This window comes from Corythoichthys intestinalis, chromosome 16, assembly GCF_030265065.1.
Source record: "Corythoichthys intestinalis isolate RoL2023-P3 chromosome 16, ASM3026506v1, whole genome shotgun sequence".
In the NCBI taxonomy this organism is placed as follows: Eukaryota; Metazoa; Chordata; class Actinopteri; order Syngnathiformes; family Syngnathidae; genus Corythoichthys; species Corythoichthys intestinalis.
This window is the reverse complement of record NC_080410.1, coordinates 46,708,109-46,730,831: the sequence shown is the minus strand read 5'-3', so window position 1 is coordinate 46,730,831 and position 22,723 is coordinate 46,708,109. Positions and strand designations below refer to the sequence as shown.

The window sequence follows — 22,723 nt, the reverse complement described above, 5'->3', positions numbered from 1 at the left end:
CCCCGGACGGCATGGAGGTTTCTCCAGCTGCTGCAGTTATCTGAGTCTGACGATGAGTCACGTCAATGTGCGAATGCACGCAGCAAAGGAAAACGCCTGGACTCATTTATCAGTTCAATTGGCTGACATACTGACGTGTGATCAGCAGAGATGGTTAGCTCTGATTGGTTCAAATTTGCATGTTTTTTGGAACAGCAAAAAAAAAAAAAAAAAAAAAAAAAAAGGATCAAATCTTTAAGAGCAACGAAAGAGTTGAGGAGGCTTATTTATCATAATTAGTTAGAACATCTTAGCTGTCAATGTGCACTTTGGACTTATATTTGTTTATTTATGTTAGGCTACTTATTAATTTCCTTATGATTTCCAATCTTCAAAATATATTCCATTTCACTCTGAATGTTATAAGTCATTTGTACTTATTTTTCTGAACGTATGTTACTTATATTTTTATTATTTAAAAAAAAAAAAAAAAAAAAGTGAATGTTTACATCACTTTACATGACTTCAATTTTAATATACATCCTACGTTCTTAAGTAGTTAAAATTGAGATTTGGCATTTAGTATGTGAGGAAATGAGGGAAAATTTAGGGGCTGGAGGGAGGTTGGGGTTATTGCTGTTTTTGTTAACTTTTATTTTGCAAATCATTGAAAAAATACAACTTTGAATGAAAATCAGTTTTTGTATGTGTTTTATAAATAACTGTGCTAAAACAGTTTTCTTTGCATTTCAGTAGTTTAAGAGGTTTGACAAAAAAAAAAAAGAAAGAAAGAAAAAATAAATAAACAAAATTTCTGGCTCCGTGGCGACCTTCAGGCCAGTGAGTTCCGGCAAGAAATTCTAGCCACTTTCACCCCTGATTTTGAATGGAAAATATGAGAAAAGTTCCCGCTACGTGTTTGTTTCCATGGTAACCGCTCACACTTACTTTCTGTCTTTGTCTCAAGTCACGTGCGACAAGTGTTTTGGGACTGAGAAAGGCGTGTGAGATGTGTGAGGGAATGTTGATCTGTATATGTCCACGAATGAACGTATTTTTCTTTCATTCTGGAAGGTTCCAGCGATAGATTGGACCCTCTACATGCGTTTCGTAGCTTTGCTGTTGCAGGTAGTCAGTGAGCCAAGTTGGCAAGCATTGTTTAACTCATATTCGTGTTGCACATTAATTCCGTGAGGTGACGTGTTCGTTTAGCCTCATTCGTTAACATTAACGTACTTTTCAGACTATAAGTCGCAGTTTTTTTCATAGTTTGGCTGGGGGTGCGACTTATACTCAGGAGCGACTTATGTGTGAAATTATCAACACATTATTATATCATTTCACATGTTATTTTAGTGTTTTGGAGAGGACACTGATGGTTTGGTAAACTTGTTAGCATCTTCTTTATGCTATAGTTATCTGAATAACTCTTAATTAGGGTTGTTCCGATCATGTTTTTTTGCTCCCGATCCGATCCCGATCGTTTTAGTTTGAGTATCTGAGTATTTTTTTTTGCTCCCTATTCAATTCCAATCATTCCCGATAATTTTTCCCCATCATATACATTTTGGCAATGCATTAAGAAAAAAATAAATACAACTCGGACGAATATATACATTCAACATACAGTACATAACTACTGTATTTGTTTATTATGACAATAAATCCTCAAGATGGCATTTACTTTATTAACATTCTTTCTGTGAGAGGGATCCACGGATAGAAAGACTTGTAATTCTTAAAGGATAAATGTGACTTTGTATATTGTGACTAAATATTGCCATCTAGTGTATTTGTTGAGCTTTCAGTAAATTATACTGTAGCCATTTACTGTTCTGCCCAAATGCATGATGGGAAGTGCAACCATGACTGTGCATCGTGGTACCAATTGATATATCTTCTCTGCATTGGGAAATAACATAGGGTGTTTAGAAAAAGATCGACTACTACCTTTCTTCCCCACATTGCGTCTCACGATATTTCTAATCGTTGTGAGAGGGATTGTAAAGCTTTAGCCAATTAAAAAAAGTCTCCAAACGCTGCCAAAATTCACTCTACTCATTTTACGCTGCGTTTTAGCTCTATATATAGGTATATTGGCGCCATTAAAGATTGAACGCGACAATGCGTGAGTGGGTCGTGCAGCGCATGCGTTAATTGCGTTAGAAAAAATTAATTACCGCCGTTAACGCGATAAATTTGATAACCCTACTTTAAGCCTAAACTAAAGACTCTGGATGAGTGTAACACATTATGTCTGTAACGTTAAATACAATTAGAAAAACGATTCAATTAATATATATATATTAAAAAAAGGCATGTCCGATATTTTTTTGCCGATTCCGATACTTTGAAAATGACGTGATCGGACCCGATCGATCGGCATGATCGGGACATCTCTACTTAATAGCTATGGCCACATTCGCGTTGTGCCTTTGGCAATGTGTGTTCAATTGTATTATTGACTTTTTTATATTGAAATGCATCCTTTTAGTTTGTGGCGCTTTCACGCCCACGTGGGGGCGCACTCGCACTTGTTTACGTAAAGAAGAGCGCTCACACGCCAGAAGAAGACGGACAGCTACGCAGCGTCTATGAAATTGAGCGAGTGTTTCTTATCTTGGAAGAGAGAATATGCAATGTGCTTTAGCTGTGTTGAGTGATCATCAGACGCTAAATGTAATCCGAGCATTAGCATAGCGTTCGCAGTAGGAGTGGGAACCTCAGGGCACCTCACGATACGATACGATTCGCGATACAAGGCTCACGATAACGATTATCTCACGATATCACGATACAGCTATTATCGATATATTGGTCAGAAATTGGATACATGATATTCTACGATACAACTGTTTAAAACGAAAAAAAAAAAAAAAGATATTTCAAAAAAGAAAAAATACTGTTTGCGAAACATTGAAGAAATCCGGTGTGATCTTCGTCACCAGCTCCCAGTGAACCTTATTTTTGTTAGACAATTCTTGCATACAGCAAAGTCCTTGTTCACCTTACTTCCTTTCTTGTTGGTGTAAAATCTAAAGTGTTTCCCCATGTGTGATTTTAGCAATATTTTTCTCATTTTTCCTCCACCGTTCTCACAAAGCTTTTTGGAGCTTCCTCTCTTCTTCTCTAGACGACTTGTGTGCACTTTACCTTCACCGCCACTCCCGAGCGCCCCTAGTGGACCGCCAAGGAATTGCTCAACAAACATTGAGCAGTTTACAGCATCAAGACTCCATTGTATGGCCAATATGTTAAATAAAAGTATCGATACTTGGCAGGAGCATATGGATAACCGATCGGGTTGCAAAATATCGCGATATATCGCTGTATTGAGATATTGTCACACTCTTAATTCGCAGCGCCATTAGCTTCAGAATGGCGAGCGTCTTCTTATAACACAGGCCAGTCTAAAGCAGAGCCACTTGGCTTTCCTGGTCAGTATGTGTAGAGGATGTTAAGCACTCGGACAACTTGTTGACCAGTCTGTGCTCATGCAGGTTAAACTCCCATTGTTCTAGTTGCGGTTTCTTTAAAATCCATGGAGTTATTTTTGCCCTCCTACAAGGCAAACCTAAGAGCTGACACCATTTATTGTAACCCATTTCTCCAGTCCCAACCCGTCGCCCTAGTTAGGTCTCATGTGGCACTGTACAATCGAATCCTCTTCTTAGCACGCATGAACCCCATTGTTTTCCTCCCGTCTTCACCGAGGCCGTCGGTACTTTGTCTCTCTCCAACCCCCACCCCGAGCACTCACCTGTGTGATGCTCCCCCACTGCGTGGAAATAGCTTTCGTTCTCCTCCTCTTTTTGCCTTTAGGATTAGGCATCAGCTCACCACTCGACAAATGCGGTTATCAGAAAATGGCAGCCATTTGCCAGCGAGCTGTGGTTGAATCCATTAATGCATTTGAAAATAGTGCCTGTGGTGAGCACTAGCTCTTGTCCAAGGAGGGTATTGCTAGTGTTGCCGTCATATACAGTGCCCTCCATAATTATTGGCACCCCTGGCTAGGATGTGTTTTTTAGCTTCTAATAATTTTTTTAAATTCAAATAATATGGGACCTTAATGGAAAAAAGAGAAAAATCCAACCTTCAATACAAGTGCATTCATTCAGTGGGGAAAAAAATCCCACATAAAGAAAAAAATATTTGACATCGAATAATGTGTGTCACAATTATTAGCACCCTTGGTGTTAATACTTTATACAACCCCCTTTTGCCAACAAAACAAGGTCTGGGGACTGAGATGGCCATGGGAGGAGCTTCATTTTGTGCCTGGTGAACCATTTCTGTGTAGATTTGGCCATATGTTTAGGGTCATTGTCTTGCTGAAAGACCCAGTGACGACCCATCTTCAGCTTTCGGGCAGAGGGCAACAGATTTTGATTTAAAATGTCCTGGTATTTCAAAGCATCATCATCGCTATCATCGACAATCATTGACAATTACAAAATGTGATATGATTTGCCCGAAGGACCCGAAGAAGAAGACAAAGGCGGATGGGAAGAAGCATATGCTTATCAGTTTCCCGTCCCCAATACAACTAAAGATGCACATTCAGACATAGTACATACATCAGATGGCCACAAAACTGTACAATAAAGAATCTGGGTTTAGTAACTCAGCGTCCAGTCAAGCAGCACGATTAATTTCAGGGTGTACATGTCAACTTGTCATGTCACTGACATTTTTGCATCTGTTTTCTGTTGGAACATTTTGTTGTGGCTATGTGTGTGGCAAAAGTGATTGTGTGTTATCACAGCTGTTGGGAGTAGCGACTCAAAATGCTTTTCTTCTAAGTCTCTTGCTAAGGTGTACATGGTGGCAACAATTGGCGCACACAAAGATCACTGTAACAATTTCATCAGACATGGCGTCTCCACAGCGAAAAACATGCTTATTATTCTTTTTATACAGTATCTTTTCCATAAACTCAGTAAACTAGACATTTGAATCAGGAGCTAGGTAGACACAGCAGATAATTATGTTTTTACGTGTCATGTTATATCCGTGCAAATTAAAGTTAGAGCCTTTGTTATCTTTAGTAGATAATCCTTAATGTGTTCAAGATTGTTGTAGAGACTCCTGCCGTTGATAAGTTTCAGTTTACCGTCCACATCCACGAGTTGTTATACTGGTCTGCTGTGTAGTATTTACAGTTATCCAGCTATTGTAGAAGTTGTGGTCCAAAGTGTGGTTTCAGATGTCATCATTAATTTTCGTCAGCTGGTCAAGACTCGTGATAGCTTTAATCTTCATATATTGCATCTTGACAAGGATCCTGCAATCCGAGACCCAGGTGTTGGCTATTTTCCCAGCTTTCTTGAGTTGACGTGCTTTTCTTGCAATTTCGGCATTTCGGCGAGTCAAGTTGTCATTCAAAAAAAAAAAATGACAACTTGGCACACAAAACATACACACGGTCCCAGTTGTGCTTTGGTCAGATAAGACCAAGATTGATCTTTTTGGCAAAAAAACACTCTAAGTGGGTCTGGCGTGCCACGAAAGATGCGCATGCTGAAAAGCACCTCATACCCACTGTGAAGTATGGGGGTGGGTCAGTGATGCTGTGGGGCTGTTTCGCTTACAAAGCCCCTGGGAACCTTGTTAGGGTGCATGGCATCATGAATGCTTTGAAATACCAGGACATTTGAAATCAAAATCTGTTGCCCTCTGCCCGAAAGCTGAAGATGGGTCGTCAATGGGTCTTTCAGCAAGACAATGACCCTAAACATATGGCCAAATCTACACAGAAATGGTTCCTCAGACACAAAATCAAGCTGCTCCCATGGCCATCTAAGTCCCCAGACCTTGTTTTGTTGGCAAAAGGGGGTTGTACAAAGTATTAACACCAGGGGTGCTAATAATTGTGACACACATTATTTGATGTCAAATATTTTTTTCTTTATGTGGGATTTTTTCCCCACTGAATGAATGCACTTGTATTGAAGGTTGGATTTTTCCCTTTTTTCCATTAAGGTCCCATATTATTTGAATTAAAAAAAATATTAGAAGCTAAAAAACACATCTTTTTCAGGGGTGCCAATAATTATGGAGGGCACTGTAACTGGAAAGCTGTGTTGTTTTTCGCAGCCATTTTCATTTTTGTCTTAGGGGCCGTTTACATGATGACTCTCCGAGAATACGAAAAATGTCAAATTTGCATTTGCATTTCCATTTGAACAATGTCGCAATTCCGCATGAAAACGATGTAGTATTCATGCCAGGCCCTAGGGGGCAGTGCAGATTTACAGGGCGACAGAGAATGATGCACTTTGACCCACCAAGCTCGCTCAGCCCGGAAAAAAATATGCCCGCCCACTCGAAGCAATGGCATTTTTCTTTTGTTCAAAAAGGCACAAAAATTGAAACGTTCAACATATTTAATATAAAAATATTATTAAAACAGTAAATTAAAGCCGACATTCCGCCATATTCGCTGTTTTTAATGTTTAGTAGCACCGCTGCGCAACCCCAATGTGACGTGTACGAGTGCTGACGTTAACGGCGCGGTGTGTGTGTGGGCGGGGGATGCGTGCTAACTACACATATGGTGAGAAAATGTGACACATTCTGAACTTATGAGGTAAATTTTCATCACGTTCTCGTCTATTAAGACGACAACTGGCGTCCATCTTGTTATGTTTTTCGCTCGTCGTCACGTCGTTAACTCATTTGCTCCCAAAAACGTATAAATACGTTCTACTTTTAATTGTTACAGTGTCCCAAAAATGTATTTGTACGTCTTTTATGTTTTTTTTCACAAGAAACATCTCTAGGTTCTGATGCACCTTCGCTCCAAAGCACAATGGTCAAATTCATTTTAAAGCAATAAAACTGGCCACTGGAGGGCAGTAGCGCATTTGGTAAGAAGTCATATGTCAGGAAACGGAAGTCGCAAGAAGCAAGAAGCGTGAGAAAAATGTGGAGAACGACCCAGCCGGAAATGCGCATGGGACATAACATACCCCACACAAGCTCGCCAGGTGAACTCTGCCATGAGGCAGCGGTCACCACACAGGTCCCCCCCCCAGAATCCACCCACACAGGACGCCAGGCGTAACCCGATTTATCGGAATGAAAGGTCGGGCCTCACGGCCGGGGCGCCGGTGGTAGACGACCGAACGGATGACCAGGAGGACTCCAGGACGCCAGGCGATGAACGACCAAGCGCGACGACCAGGAGGACGTCCAGGACGCCAAGCGGCGGACGACCGAACAGTAAAATCGGGAGCACATCCGGGATGCCAGGCGTTCGATGACCGAGCAGAACGATCGGGATCACCAGTGTAGCGGATGATGTTGTTGAGTCTGTGTTGCTCATTGAGTAGAGTTCGCTTTGCCGTGTTCGGCCGCTCGTGTCTCTCGTGACTCTAGTGTCTCGTGACTCAGCCGGAAACGCGCACAACAGCGTCATCTCTCAGTTCAATAGTTTAGTTTAGTTATGTGTAACTAAATTGTTACTTTGCAATCAAAAGCTCTATTTGTCTTGTTGTTTATGCTATTTTGTAGAAGGAAAACATTATTCAGATGTTTGGGATGTCACAAAAGCAAAAAATAGCTGTGTTAAAGTCAAAGTTGTAATGTATGCTCTTACAAAAAGCTCAATTTCTCTGTTTTTTCATCAGAAATGGGAAAATTGCTCAAACGAAGCTATTCTCCAATGCTGATATCTAAAGAATGGAAAAAGATATGAACCAACTTTTTTTTCCTGCTGAAAGAAAAGAGTGTAATCTTTCTTTTGGAGGGTTCTATCTAGGGGTGTGACAAAATATCGAAATGGTGATACTTTGTATCCCCAAAGGTTATCGATATGCTGCTGCCAAGAATCGAGATATCGTTTCAAAAAGGTGTCAATGTCTAAAAAAAAAAAAAGAATAAAATGGAACCAACAAGTTGCTACCAAAATCTTCCAACATAATGTGTCACGTAGTGTCTCAGTTAACTAAGGCTGCATTGACAGTGCTTGACGCCCAATCCATTTAGACTAGAAACGTTCATTCATTCTTAACCAGAGCATTCACAGTCATTCTGTTCGATTTTCAGGGCATTTACAGGTCACTTGCTGTTCATTTTAGGTCATTTCCAGTTGAGTTTGAGTCATTCCCTATTCATTTGGGTGATTCCCAGGTTACTTCCTTCAAAATAAACAGGAAGTGACCCATAAAATACCCCAAAATCTACAGGAAGTAACTGAAAATCAACAGATAAATGACCTTAAAGAGTATGTTGCGGCAAAGGGGGTGTGAGACATCAATAGAACCGTTAAGTGCCAAGATAACAAATATTGATAAAGTTAACCAAAAAAAATCAATCACATTAATGAGCAATTATCGAAAATAGATCGAAAATGACGAACATTTCCGAAAGTGTTCCGGAAACAGCTGAATGGGGCGGGGACGTCACGACAAGTGAATGAAAGTCGAGGCGGAGCCAGGTGCCATTGTTTTTTATCGACGAGAGAGTAGCGTTCGGGTTTGTTTGACCAAAACATCACTAGAATGGTTCAAAACTGCTGTGCTATGTGGTGTACAAATAGCTATTTATCGGAATATAGTATCCATGAGTTCCTGAACGCGAAAAAAGAAAAGCTGGACTACACAGACAATGGGTAAAGTTCGTCCGTGCAAAGAGGGCTAATTTTCTAGTCACAGCCTCCGGCACGGTTTTCTATGGTGCGCATTTTCCACCTGAAAGCTTCTCCAACTATGGACAAGTGAAATCGGGTTTTGCTAAAAGATTGCTGCTCAAAGAAGATGCGGTGCCGACCATACACGCGCAGCCACCTAAATGTCCCGAGATATCAAGAAAGAGGACGATTACTGGCAAGGGAAGCTAAGGCTAAGCAAAGGAGGGGAGCAGCCAAGCTCGAAATGGCCAGAGTGAGTACTCTTTTATAATTAAAAAATGTCACGCATTGGATACAGGACTGGACACATGTATAAATTATCGTTCGTAAAATATATAGATCAAATCCTCTGATCCCATTCATATTTGTGTCTGTTGGCAGAGCAAAAAGCTATGATAGCGCAATAAATGATAATTATTCTATGCATTCCTTTATTTTGCAGCCACGGTGTATCAGCTTCACAAAAAGAAATGCAAAACAAATCATTGGTGTTTCCCACACGATCTGCTGCCGATGTTTCATCAGTGTCATTGCTCCCCTCAATGACCGTTTCATTACGCTGCATTGGCGCTCGTTTGGGCTCAAATTGGGAATCCAAAACACCGATTAAAGCTTCGTAACTCTCCTCGTCACCATTAGATGAACATTCGTTACGTCCTTCTACGTCGGATTCGTCGCTGAAACTAGAAACGAAATTGTCTGCCATCATCACCGCCATTCAGTATTAAAGCACTAAGCCTTTTTCTTGTTGAAGAAACACCCCTCACTGTCAATTCTGAATTCTCTTTTATTGACAGAGGGGTGTTTCTTCATGAGGGAACCTGGAATATGTGCAGGACGAACACAATGCATCAGCATAAACAGCTCAAAACACCCCTAATTCTCCCCTCACTAGAAGGAATTATATTGATGCAGACAGGCGCCGCCCCCCTAGTGGCCGGTGGCACTCTCTTCACTTGTCATGACGTCACGCTCAAAATCTGCCAGATCTCGGGCGCCAGTCGTTTTAGCTTGAAGATCGAGCCATATTTCTCTCATTTTCTTGTGTGTAATTACACGAAGTGGCATGATATGAATACAAAAGGCATGCGTTTATGGATAAATGATGGAATATTAACATTTTCCCAGGGCATGACATACCCTTTAAAAGACCCAAAATTACCTAATTGCCTGGCATTGGCTGCCACTGACGGCCATAGACGTTCAATCCGTTTGAAGTGGGAGGGATGGCAGCGAATGAACATTCGTTCATTCGCTGCCATCCTCCCAGTTTAAATGGATTGGACGTCTACTAGTGATAAACTCATTCCAATTCACAGCAAAACCTTGTTTTTCTGTTTATTGGTCATTTGTAGAATATCATAGAATGATTTCCTGACCAAAGTATCACTAGTCGCTGTATCGCCATATCGTCAGATCATCATTATCGTGAGCTTTATATTGCAAATTGAATCGTATCGTGAGGTACCAAGAGGTTCCCACTCCTAGTTCTATCTTTATATAGCAATAGAACAGAATTTTCTGTGGGCCTTGCAAAATCAGTCAAAATCCAATAAAACGGCCGGGAGCATAGGGGGTTGCACCGGTGAAAATGGCTGGGCGTGAATGAGTTAAAAAAATTGTTTGTTGAGAAAATATTTTCGTTATCGTCATTGGTGACGAAAACAACACTGCTCTAGACAAAGTTTCATTTTCTTTTATTTTGAGTCAGTTTTACTGTAAACTTCTTGAGGAAAGCTTAGTAAAAGTTGAATTAGGAAGCCAAGGAGGTAGAAGTCGGCCACGTTCCCTAGCTGGCCGTCTCCCACTGTGCCCTCTCACGCGTCTCACCCCTTTGCCGCTGCGCCTCGCACACGCGTGGCTGCACGTCCCCCGGCGTCGAGCATTGCTGCACGGAGGCCATTGGTCAAGTGTGAGATCACGTGACGCGGATGTTGCCTCGGGCGGCCGCGGAGATGCTGACGAAGCACACCTGATGCCTTCTGACATACACACTAAAAGGGCCTTCAATATCACTGACTCACCAGTCCATGGCAAAGTGAAATATACCGGCTTAATCATTCCATTTGGAAACACTTAAACACACATATGTCACTTTAAGTGCTCTCATTAAACAAGAAAGGATAGTTTTTTTTTTTTTGCAAGCTTGAAGAGAGGTTGAGCCTCGACCGAGATAGCTGTGAGGTGAAGGAAGGTTAAAAGCGTTTCCTTCTCCAATGACAGCTCGAGTCAGCACCAGAGTAGAGCTTATTTTCAGCGAGCTTTTTTCCGTATTTCAAGAATTATAACTGAGTAAAATTTACTTGAAGCACTGGCAGATTATTTCACTTATTTCTAGTAGATTTACACTGAAAACAAGGTAATTTAACTAGTTTTAAGGAGGTCTGTTTTTGCAGTTAATACAGTGGTATGAAAAGGTACAGTGCCTTGCAAAACTATTCGGCCCCCTTGAACCTTGCAACCTTTCGCCACATTTCAGGCTTCAAACATAAAGATATGAAATTTCATTTTTTTGTCAAGAATCAACAACAAGTGGGACACAATCGTGAAGTGGAACAACATTTATTGGATAATTTAAACTTTTTTAACAAATAAAAAACTGAAAAGTGGGGCGTGCAATATTATTCGGCCCCTTTACTTTCAGTGCAGCAAACTCACTCCAGAAGTTCAGTGAGGATCTCTGAATGATCCAATGTTGTCCTAAATGGCCGATGATGATAAATAGAATCCACCTGTGTGTAATCAAGTCTCCGTATAAATGCACCTGCTCTGTGATAGTCTCAGGGTTCTGTTTAAAGTGCAGAGAGCATTATGAAAACCAAGGAACACACCAGGCAGGTCCGAGATACTGTTGTGGAGAAGTTTAAAGCCGGATTTGGATACAAAAAGATTTCCCAAGCTTTAAACATCTCAAGGAGCACTGTGCAAGCCATCATATTGAAATGGAAGGAGCATCAGACCACTGCAAATCTACCAAGACCCGGCCATCCTTCCAAACTTTCTTCTCAAACAAGGAGAAAACTGATCAGAGATGCAGCCAAGAGACCCATGATCACTCTGGATGAACTGCAGAGATCTACAGCTGAGGTGGAAGAGTCTGTCCATAGGACAACAATCAGTCGTACACTGCACAAATCTTGCCTTTATGGAAGAGTGGCAAGAAGAAAGCCATTTCTCAAAGATATCCATAAAAAGTCTTGTTTAAAGTTTGCCACAAGCCACCTGGGAGACACACCAAACATGTGGAAGAAGGTGCTCTGGTCAGATGAAACCAAAATTGAACTTTTTGGCCACAATGCAAAACGATATGTTTGGCGTAAAAGCAACACAGCTCATCACCCTGAACACACCATCCCCACTGTCAAACATGGTGGTGGCAGCATCATGGTTTGGGCCTGCTTTTCTTCAGCAGGGACAGGGAAGATGGTTAAAATTGACGGGAAGATGGATTCAGCCAAATACGGGAACATTCTGGAAGAAAACCTGTTGGTATCTGCACAAGACCTGAGACTGGGACGGAGATTTATCTTCCAACAGGACAATGATCCAAAACATAAAGCCAAATCTACAGTGGAATGGTTCAAAAATAAACGTATCCAGGTGTTAGAATGGCCAAGTCAAAGTCCAGACCTGAATCCAATTGAGAATCTGTGGAAAGAGCTGAAGACTGCTGTTCACAAACACTCTCCATCCAACCTCACAGAGCTCGAGCTGTTTTGCAAGGAAGAATGGGCAAGAATGTCAGTCTCTCCATGTGCAAAACTGATAGAAACATACCCCAAGCGACTTGCAGCTGTAATTGGAGCAAAAGGTGGCGCTACAAAGTATTAACGCAAGGGGGCCGAATAATATTGCACGCCCCACTTTTCAGTTTTTTATTTGTTAAAAAAGTTTAAATTATCCAATAAATTTTGTTCCACTTCACGATTGTGTCCCACTTGTTGTGGATTCTTGACAAAAAATTAAAATTTTATATCTTTATGTTTGAAGCCTGAAATGTGGCGAAAGGTTGCAAGGTTCAAGGGGGCCGAATACTTTTGCAAGGCACTGTATCTGAACCTTTTGAAATTTCTCACATTTCTGCATAAAATCACAATCATATGTGATCTGATCTTTGTCAAAATCAAACAGATGTAAAAACAGTGTCTGCTTTAACTAAAACCACCCAAACATTTATAGGTTTTCATATTTTATTGAGGATAGCATGCAAACGATAACTGAAGAGGTAAAAATAAGTAAATGAACCCTCTGCCAAAGCAACTTAAAGAGCAATTGAAACCAATTTTTACCACACTACTTAAGTCAGGTGTGCGCCTAATCACTGATGACTAGGGATGGGAATCGAAATCCGATTCCAATTCCGAACCGGTTCCTAGTTTTTCGAGGCCTCGACATCTCAATGAAAAAGCCTTAACAATCCCTTTAACGATTCCTCAAGACGCATATTGTGTCATGACGTGTCTTGTTGTCCAGACACATCAAACTACCATGGCGCCAAGAACCACTCGTTCCAAAGTTTGGCTACACTTCACCTGGAAAGAGGGTGAAAATTAAAGGTTACGATGGTTTAGCAAGAGCATTGCAGCCGTAAACAACAATGACAGCACGTTGGTTCAAACGCTCGAAAGTGTGTCTTCACTTATTGAGAAAAAATTACAACAAAGCGACTTGCAGTCATTGCAAGGTGGAGATAACTGCATCGGGAGGTAATACGACTGCAATGTCCTCACCGAGACGCTAAGGCTTAGTCCTGGCTAAACAGCTAGCTAAACTCCCAAAAGACGATACAGAAGACGTTGGTATAAGCAATATCGACAATGGAATCGGAATCGTAAAAATCGTATCAATTCCCATCCCTACTGATGACTGGTTTAAAGCTGCCCTGCCCACTATAAAACACACACCTGGTAAGAATTGTCTTGATGAGAAGCATTTTCTGATGTGCATCATGGCTTGGTCAAAAGAGCTGTCTGAAGACCTGCGATCAAGGATTGTTGATTTGTACAAAACCTGGAAAGGATACAAAACCCATCTCTAAAAGTCTGGATGTTCATCAATCGACAGTCAGAGAAGTTGTCTACAAATGGAGAGAGTTTGGCACTGTTGCTTGTCTCCCAAGGAGTGGCCGTCCACCAAAGATGAGTTCAGCGCAGAATACTCAGAGAGGTAAAAAGAAGAACCCTAGAGTGTCTGCTAAGGACTTACAGAAATCACTGGCACAGTCTAATATATCTGTGTACACATTAACTATATGTAAAACTATGGCCAAGAATGGTGTTCAAGGGAGGACTCCACGGAGGAAGCCACTGCTGTCTAAAAAAACCCACTGTTGCTCGATTAATGTTTGCAAAAAGGCACTTGGACACTCCACAGAAGTTTTGGCAAAATATTTTGTGGACTGATGAAACCAAAGTTGAACTGTTCGGGTGTAACACACAACGTCCACGTGTGGAGGAAAAATGATACAGCTCATCCCCAACGTGAAACATGGTGGAGGGAGCATCATGATTTAAGGCTGTTTTGCTGCCTCAGGGCCTGGACAACTTGCAATCATTCATGGAAGAATGAATTCAAAAGATTATCAGGATGTTTTGCAGGAAAACCTGAGGCCGTCTGTCAGACAGTTAAAGCTAAAAAGAGGATGGATGCTGCAACAAGACAATGATCCAAAACACAGAAGTAAATCAACTTCAGAATGGTTTCAGAAGAACAAAATACATGTTCTGGAGTGGCCATGCCCAAACTTGAACCCCATTAAGATGCTGTGGCATGACCTAAAGACAGCGATTCATGCCGGACGTCCCAGGAATCTGACGGAACTACAGCAGTTTTGTAGAGAAGAATGGGCCAAGATTAGTCCTGATTGATGTGCCAGACTGATCTGCAGGTACAGGAAGCGTCTGGTTGAAGTTATTGCTGCCAAAGGGGGGGGGGGGGGGGGGCACAAAAATATTAAATGATGGTTCACTTACTTACTTTTCCTCCTTCTGTCATTGTCTGCATACTATCCTCATTACAATATGAAAACCTATAAATGTTTGGGTGTTAGTTATAGCAGACATTGTTTTTTCATCTGTGTGATTTTGACAAAGATCAGATCACATTTGATGGAGATTTTATGCAGAAATGTGAGAAATTCCAAAAGATTCAGATACTTTAGTGTTGTATTGTTGTATTGTGTTGCTGTATGTGTTGGTTCAGGTGAGACACTGTTCAATTCAAACCTTAGTTTTCAAAAGCCACTAAAGAAACATTTTGAAAACTTCCAGAATAAATGTCTGGATTTTATTAGCAATATTTGAACATAAATTATATTAGCATACACAATAAATAGAAACCTGTTAATAATCTCTTAACTATCCAGGAATGCAACAAGTAAACATTTATGTTAAGTCCACTCAACATTGTCTGGCTAAATAAATAAATAAATAAAATGTAACTTAAAAAACTAGCGTATAACAAAAATAAATAAAAATGGAGCCTTCCTTCCTTCAGGTAAAACACTACTGCTTTTTACCACAAGGACAGCCAAACGCAATCACAGCCCCAACACAAATATCACATGCTGCCTCCTCCGCCCCCTTTGAAGACGAGGAATATTATAAGTTTTTTTTTTCCTGCTAGCAGCAGCCACTGTAAGGAAGGACGTCACTGTTTTGGAGGTGGGGAACACACCACTAATTTTGCAACTGAAAATCCGACCTGCATCAGAGTTAGCATTACATTAATCTGTGTGAATTTCCCGAACTCGAGTAAGAAGCTGCTTTGACAGAAATATCCTCCTGTATGTGTTTTGTACTGTTAGTGTTAATTTAACTGTGACAAATGTAGTGAACCAAGGTTTATCCCCTCCTCCCCATTTTTCATTTTTCTTATTTACATATGTGGTCTTAAAGCAGCCCAAGAAAGCTTGGAGTTTGGCTGTGTTTGTGGACAAAAACAGTAATGGTCATCCTGAAGGAAGGATCCATTTTTATTTATTTTTGTTATTCCATGACAACAAACTTTTTTTTTTGTTATATTTAATTTATTTAGAAAGACAATTATGAGTGGTAATAAGAAAAATGTCTTTTTTTTTTTTTGCATTCCTGTATACTTATGAGACTTATTTGAATTTCCTCCGTATGTTAGTACAATGTGTGTTCAATAAATGCAATTTAAATTAGCTAATTATAGACATTTATTCTGGAAGTTTTCAAAATGTGTCTGATGGGGAAAACATTATGTGACCCGAAGTGAATTAGCACATTATGCCTTATGATAAATTCAATCCAGGTCAAAGGGCGGAATGATGGGAGAAAATATTATGTGATGCCTTAACATTAGCACATTCTGCCTTTGTGATGTATGATTGCCTCTGTGACCTAGATTGTAACAACTTGGTATTGTTTTTCACCTTGGGTTCCATAGTTAGGAGGGAAACTCACGAGATAACTTGTTTTGCACCATAGTACGCGCTTGAGTTCCATAGTTAGTAGGGGAATCTCACGAGATAACTTAAATAAAAATTCTACTTTAACCGCTGGGGGCCTCAACTGGGGGGGAATATCATACCCTGGGGGGGGGGGTCTCACGAGTTCGGGTGGTGCGTTTTCGTGGGGGCGTGGAGTGGCCACCCGCGTCCCCGTGTCAGACGTGCCTATAAGAGTCGGGAGATTCCCCAACCCCCCCGAAGTCTGCGAGAGGATTACGTACGGGTCGCATGGCTTTGTTCCTTTGCCGCTTTGCCAGAGCGTTGGCTCCCCGCTCATTTGTCAACGGTAAGCGATTTTAGTTGTGAAGGAAAAGTTTGTTGTGCTGTAACGGTAACGCGGGGATACTGGGATTGACAAACTAGATCTAACGTCATCGTTACCACTTGTTATGCTTGTTCTTGATACTTGTCGCCTGCTCTTGTGGGATTGTAATCAATAAATCTCATTTATTCTGCATTTTCTAATCAATAAACATCGTCTATTGAGCAAAAGTGTGCTGGTTGCTGACTCACCGCGAACCCGGAAATTTCACAAAACAGTGTCGTTAGTGGTTTATGAAAACAAAAGGTACAATCAAATGGTGTATCACCTGCACCAATACATATGCACTGCAAAAATCCTTACAACTGGAAAAAAAACTTAAATTCCCTTGTTTTCAGTGTAAATCTACAAGTAATAAGTGAAATTATATGCCAGTGCTTCATGTAAATTTTACTCAGATTTCTTGAAATAAAAATTGCGAGCTAATAATAACTTATTTGAAACCAAAAATTGTATATTTAATCTTAAAAAAACGTATTTGTCAGAAATGTTCTTAATTCAAGAATAGATATTGTTCAAAACATTATTTCAAAGCATTTTTTTCTTGATTTAGGTAAAAAAAACTGACTTTTAGATACATGGGCCTAATAAAAACACATAATATTTACTAAAAATAAGTGGAACAATCTGACGCATTTATCTGTTTAGTAGCCTTTAAAACTCAAAACTTGAAGAAAAAAATTATTTGACTAGATTTAAGAAAAATTATCAGATTAACACGTTATATTGTAAAATTTGCAGTGTGAAAGTTAGTACAAGTGCAGCGCCCACCCACGGACATGCTCTGTCCACCCATAGAAAACTGGATGTCGTACTAACGGAAGTCTGTGTATGGTATCCCAATCTATAGTACTGATGTGTTCTAAGTTTTGACCTTTAGGTTGTTACCTCCTCTTTCACCTTTACACACAGAAAAAAAAAAAATGAAATGAAATGTTGGTTTTGTTCCTAGGGGGCGCTACACACATTTACGCATATTTGATTTTATTTTTTTTTTATACATTTTATCAAAGTTTGCACCAGTGTTCACCTGGTTGTTGAGTTTGGTGAGTTTTGAAGCATTCTGAGCGGGTCAAAGTAGGGCTCAAAGCGTCGGCGGGACAAATAATGACTGATAGGGGGCGCTATATAGTGTATTTGGAATTTGTCTTTACACGGTATCAAAGCTCGCACCTGTCTTGACCTGCCTGCCGATTTTGGTGCATTTTGAAGCATTCTCAGGGGGTTAAATCGAGCTCAAAGGGGCTGCGGAACAAAGAATAACTATAATAACTAGCCCTGCAAGCAGGACTCAACGGGCCCTCGGGGAACGTATCGATTTATCCAAATTCTTTTCTATGATTTTTTTTGGGATGCTAAATACATTTGGCTTACTCTTCGATGTAATGTCAAAAAAGCAAGAAAATAATACATTATATGTGTTTGCAAAATGTCTTTTAAATATGTTTATTATGCTTTTCAAATAAATATTTCCGGTGTATTTCCCGTTACTACGTCTAAACATATCTATTTGGATTTAAGTTTTTTTTAATCCAACTGGATCATTCAATGCTTCGTTACAGATTCCTCCAATTTCTTTTCGGTGTTTTTTTTAATATGGTAAGACCTTCAAATTGGCCATTCCATTTGCCATGAAAAAGTAATGACAACCACCTAATAATAATAATAATTAATGAATAAATTGGCCATTTTCATTTACTATGAAGAAGCCCTAACCCTAAGCCCTAACCGTGAACACCAAAAAGCACCCAACTTTTGTACCCCGCACAGGTCAGGCCCGTGAATGAAAACTCACCATTTGGATGTGTGCAAATTTTGTTAAGTTTTTAAGCATGTTCAGAACTTCAAATTGGCCGTTTTCATTTGCCCTGAAGAAGCCCCAACCCTAAACCCTAACCCTAATCCCCAAATAAACCCGAGTTTGGTACTCCGCCCAGGTCAGGCCCATGAATGAAAACTCACCATTTTGATATCTTGACATCTCATATGTCTCATGAAGAGTGTCACCAATTTTGAGGAGGATCCAACTAACTGCCTCGGCGTAATGGTCTCAAATGTGCACCCTGGTTTTCGACAAAAATGGCATGTTTTTCAACATTCAATGTTCATGTTTGGTCTGGAATATGGGTGCAAGAGACTTTTTGAAGCATTTTTGCACAAGGTATCATCTCTGCAAATTTCATCGCTCTACGTTGAAAAAACCTTATTTGGAGAGGCCTTTTTTTAAAAATTCGAGGAGGTGCTTTTTCTCTACGTTGCCAAATTATCGAATTTTGGCGAAGCCGCATGTTATTGCAAATTTTGGTGAGTTTTTGAGCATGTTAAGACCTCCCGATTGGCCATTTTCATTTGCCATGAAAAAAGAATAATAATAATCCTTTGCAGAACAATAGGGCCTTCGCACCAGTTGGTGCTCGGGCCCTAATAATAATAAAACTGAGGAACCACAATAGGTTACCCCCCCAAAAAAACCATTGTCACCTGCATGTCCATACTCTTCAGTTATGGATGTGTTCTAAGCAGGGGTGAAAGTGGGCCAGAACAGTCAGGAACGCAGTTCCGGTATAAGATTCATGGCCAGAACGCAGTTCCGGTGTAAGATTCAGGGCCGGAATGCTGTTCTGGTACACGGTGCTTTGATTCCGAAATTTGCTGACATACTGACATGTGATCAGCAGAGATGGTTTGCTCTGATTGGTTCAAATGTGCATGTTTTCTGGAACAGCAAAGGGGAAAAAAATCTAGTTGAATTGATGCGACAAAAAAAGGGAAATGCAACATTAAATGGATCAAATCTTTAAGAGCAACGAAAGAGTTGAGGAGGCTTATTTATCATATTAAGTTTTATTTACTCTGATGGGGAGCTGTCATTGTGCACTTTTGACTTATGCTACTTATTCATTTCCTTATGATAAATGATAATATGATGAATATAAAAAAATTTCTGGCTCCGTGGCGACCTTCACGCCGGGGAGTTCCGGCAAGAAACTCTAGCCACTTTCACCCCTGGTTCTAAGTCAAATAAAATTAAATCGACTTTTATTTGTTTAGACCACATCACAACAACGGTTATCTCAAGGAGAAAACAAAACATGTTTTAAGGTGCAGTAGCCCTACGCTGGATTTCGACCAGTTGAGCATTGTAGCTCCCCCCCCACCCCCACACCTACACCCATGCTGGATATGAATGAACTACACCTGTCAGGCAGAACAACCTGGTGGGCCAGACGGAGCCCGCTGGTGGGCCGTTTCCTGCCCGCGGGCCGGAGCGTTGACACCTCTTACCTACATGACCTCAAATAGGAGGCAACGAATGTGGAGGCCAGGTCATTAATTATTAAGCTATTTATTCATGTATTTATTGAATAATTAAACACACTCACTTGCCCTATAAAAGGGGTAAAAGCGGCAGCCTGAATTGCAAACGTCTGTGATGTGTTTCGCAAGTCACCGTCATAAACGTTGAGCCACACCTGCTGGTTGCAAAAGCTCTAATGCGGGGCTACACGGGCTGAGGATTGCGTTTGTTTGGAGACCACCCACCTTAGGTTGTCCACCTTTGCATTTTATTGAACTTAAGTGCGAGACTGACGCAAATGTCGACCTTCAGGAATCCTGCCATCCCACGCATGCAGGGTGGCAGTGGGAGTGCGGGGGTGGTTCCCCTCCAAACAGCTGACTGCCTAATGAAAACATTGCGCCATCCTCTTAATGCATCAGCTATAAAACACACGCACGCGGCGTCCGTTCAATACGATCCGAGCTTGGAGATGCGGCGTGTTGTGCATCTCCGTGGGCATGCAGGCTGCGTGGGGGGCGATGCGCCTCCCACACGCTGCGGTAGCACGTTCCGGTGGCTCATTCACGCGCACGCACGTGCATTATACTTGCATTTAAAAACACCATCGCGTCGTTTGTGGAAATTGGGAATTAGCGGCAAAAGGTGCGGAATGGCGCACATGAGCTGCGCACACTCCTGCGCGCTTCTTACCTTCCCACCGTTTGGTTGGCGAGCTGCCTCATTCGATTGAACTGCTTCTTCATCTTGAATCGTCCCACGGTCAACGCCCACTATTCCGCATTACTGCACACTCCCCAAAAAAATGATGCAAAAAAGAAAGCGACAAAAGCGGGTGCAGCGGCCCCGAAATCCAAACACGTCATTTGCCGTCCTCATCGCCTCATGCTGCCCCGCTCGGAACTCGCGCTTCGCGTTTACATGTTCGAGCTCACACGCCGCCGTGCAAAGGATGCCGGAGCTGCTCCGCCACACACAGAAAGAGCGAGCGAGCGCAAGAGGCTGCGCGACAATGCATTGTGGGAAATGGAGTCTGGGAGTCTGTGAACAAGAGTGAGTTTTGCACAGTGGTGGATGAAGTACTCAATTCTTCTTCTTCTTCTTTTTTTTTTTTTTTTAATTATGTAAAACTACAGATACACGGGGAAAACATTAGCTAAGTACAAAAGAAAATGTACTCAAGTAAAAAATACAAAAGTACTCGTTTTAAAATTTACATGTAAAAAGTAAAAGTGTTTTCGACTGATGCAAAAATGTGTGTACCTACTGTACAAGAGTGTGCAGCACCCGTCTGAAAGCGCGCTGCTCTTACTGTTGGTTTTTATTAGAGATGTCCCGATCGATCAGGTCAGATCACGTCATTTTCAAAGTATCGGAATCGGCAAAAAAATATCGGCCATGCCTTTTTTCAATATATATATTTTTTAATTAAATCGTTTTCTAATTGTATTTAACGTTACAGACATAATATGTTACACTCATCCAGAGTATTTTAGTTTAGGCTTAAGATAGGGTTATCAAATTTATCCCGATAACGGCGGTAATGAATTTTTTAAAAAAATGTATCACATTAAAATATTTAACACAATTAATGCATGCGCTGCATGACCCACTCACACATTGTCGCGCTCAATCTGTAATGGCGCCGTTTTACCTATATGGAGAGATAAAAGGCAGTGTAAAATGAGTAGAGTGAGTTTTGGCAGCCTTTGGAGCCTTTTTTTAATTGGCTAAAGCCTTACAATCCCTCTCCCTACGATTAGAAATATCATGGAATCATGTGGGGAAGAAAGGTCGCAATTGATCTTTTTCTTAACACCTTATGTTATTTCCCAACGTAGAGAAGATATATCAATTGGTAGCACTACGCACAGTCATGGTTCCACTTCCCATAATGCATTTGGGCATGGCTACAGTATCATTTACTGAAAGCTCAACAAATACACTAAATGGCAATATTTAGTCACAATATACAAAGTCACAAGTCTTTCTATCCGTGGATCCCTCTCACAGAAAGAATGTTAGTAATGTAAATGCCATCTTGAGGATTTATTGTCATAATAAACAAATACAGTACTTATGTACTGTATGTTGAATGTATATATTCGTCCGAGTTTTATTCATTTTTTTCTTAATGCATTGCCAAAATGTATATGATCGGGAATGATTGGAACTGAATCGGGAGCAAAAAAAAAAGCAATCAGATCGGGAAATATCGGGATCGGCAGATACTCAACCTAAAACGATCGGGATCGGATCGGGAGCAAAAAAACATGATCGGAACAATCCTAGTTTTTATCTGTCAATATGTTGTTCTCCTGCTTAATCTTGCTTTTACTCGTATTACTGTCGCGATAGCAGAACAAATGATTTTTTTACCGCACAAATGAGCACAAACCAAGCACAAATGAATGGCATCACTGCGGGTCAGTTCCGCCATTACGCAAACAACAATGTTTACAGCACAAAAGATTGACACCTTTTTTGGCTATTTTTAATCAAAATAGGGTGCTGGTTGACCTCAGATTAACCTATAATAGAATTGTAACTATCTTTAAAGTGCGTATGACACCAAAAAGCATGTCTCGGGTTTAGGATGAATGCGAATGTGACGTCACCCGGGTCAGCATCTCACAATACAGCATTACATAATAGCATGCAGATGGACTGCTGATTTTGCAGATAAATTTGTTTATTTAAACGGCTGCAGGCTTTTGTGGCTGCACCAGGGAGAGGCGTGTGAGCCTTTTGGGGTTTCAGAAAGTTCCTGTTCTCCCTGAGATTGGCCAAAACAAGTGTCTGACAACTGTGGGACCATTGGACTTACAAGGAAGTGAGTAAACATCGTATTTTGTATTATGTCAAATACTGGGATCATGGCACACGTTTTAATACGGAGGTGGCTTGCATTTGTGGCTGACATGCTCCTTGTCCACTCGGCCGACTACCGGCGGCTTGTCCCACATCCCCCCGCCGGGAGAGCACTATACTCGGCTTATTGCCATCTTCGTGAGC

The 22,723-nt window shown here is 40.9% G+C and overlaps 1 protein-coding gene across 2 annotated transcripts in view; it reads right to left on the bottom strand.

Moving 5' to 3' along the window:
- arhgap44a (Rho GTPase activating protein 44a) overlaps nucleotides 1–20,698 on the bottom strand; it is a 106,339-nt gene extending 85,641 nt beyond the window's left edge. Inside the window, exon 1 of one of the 2 annotated variants that reach the window (XM_057861254.1) lies at nucleotides 20,402–20,698. In XM_057861254.1, coding sequence (XP_057717237.1) covers nucleotides 20,402–20,454 — 53 coding nt within the window. In that variant the 5' untranslated portion in view covers nucleotides 20,455–20,698. The remainder of the gene's footprint in view (nucleotides 1–20,401) is intronic. The other variant, XM_057861255.1, reaches the window with a different exon arrangement.
- Nucleotides 20,699–22,723: the final 2,025 nt, after the last annotated feature.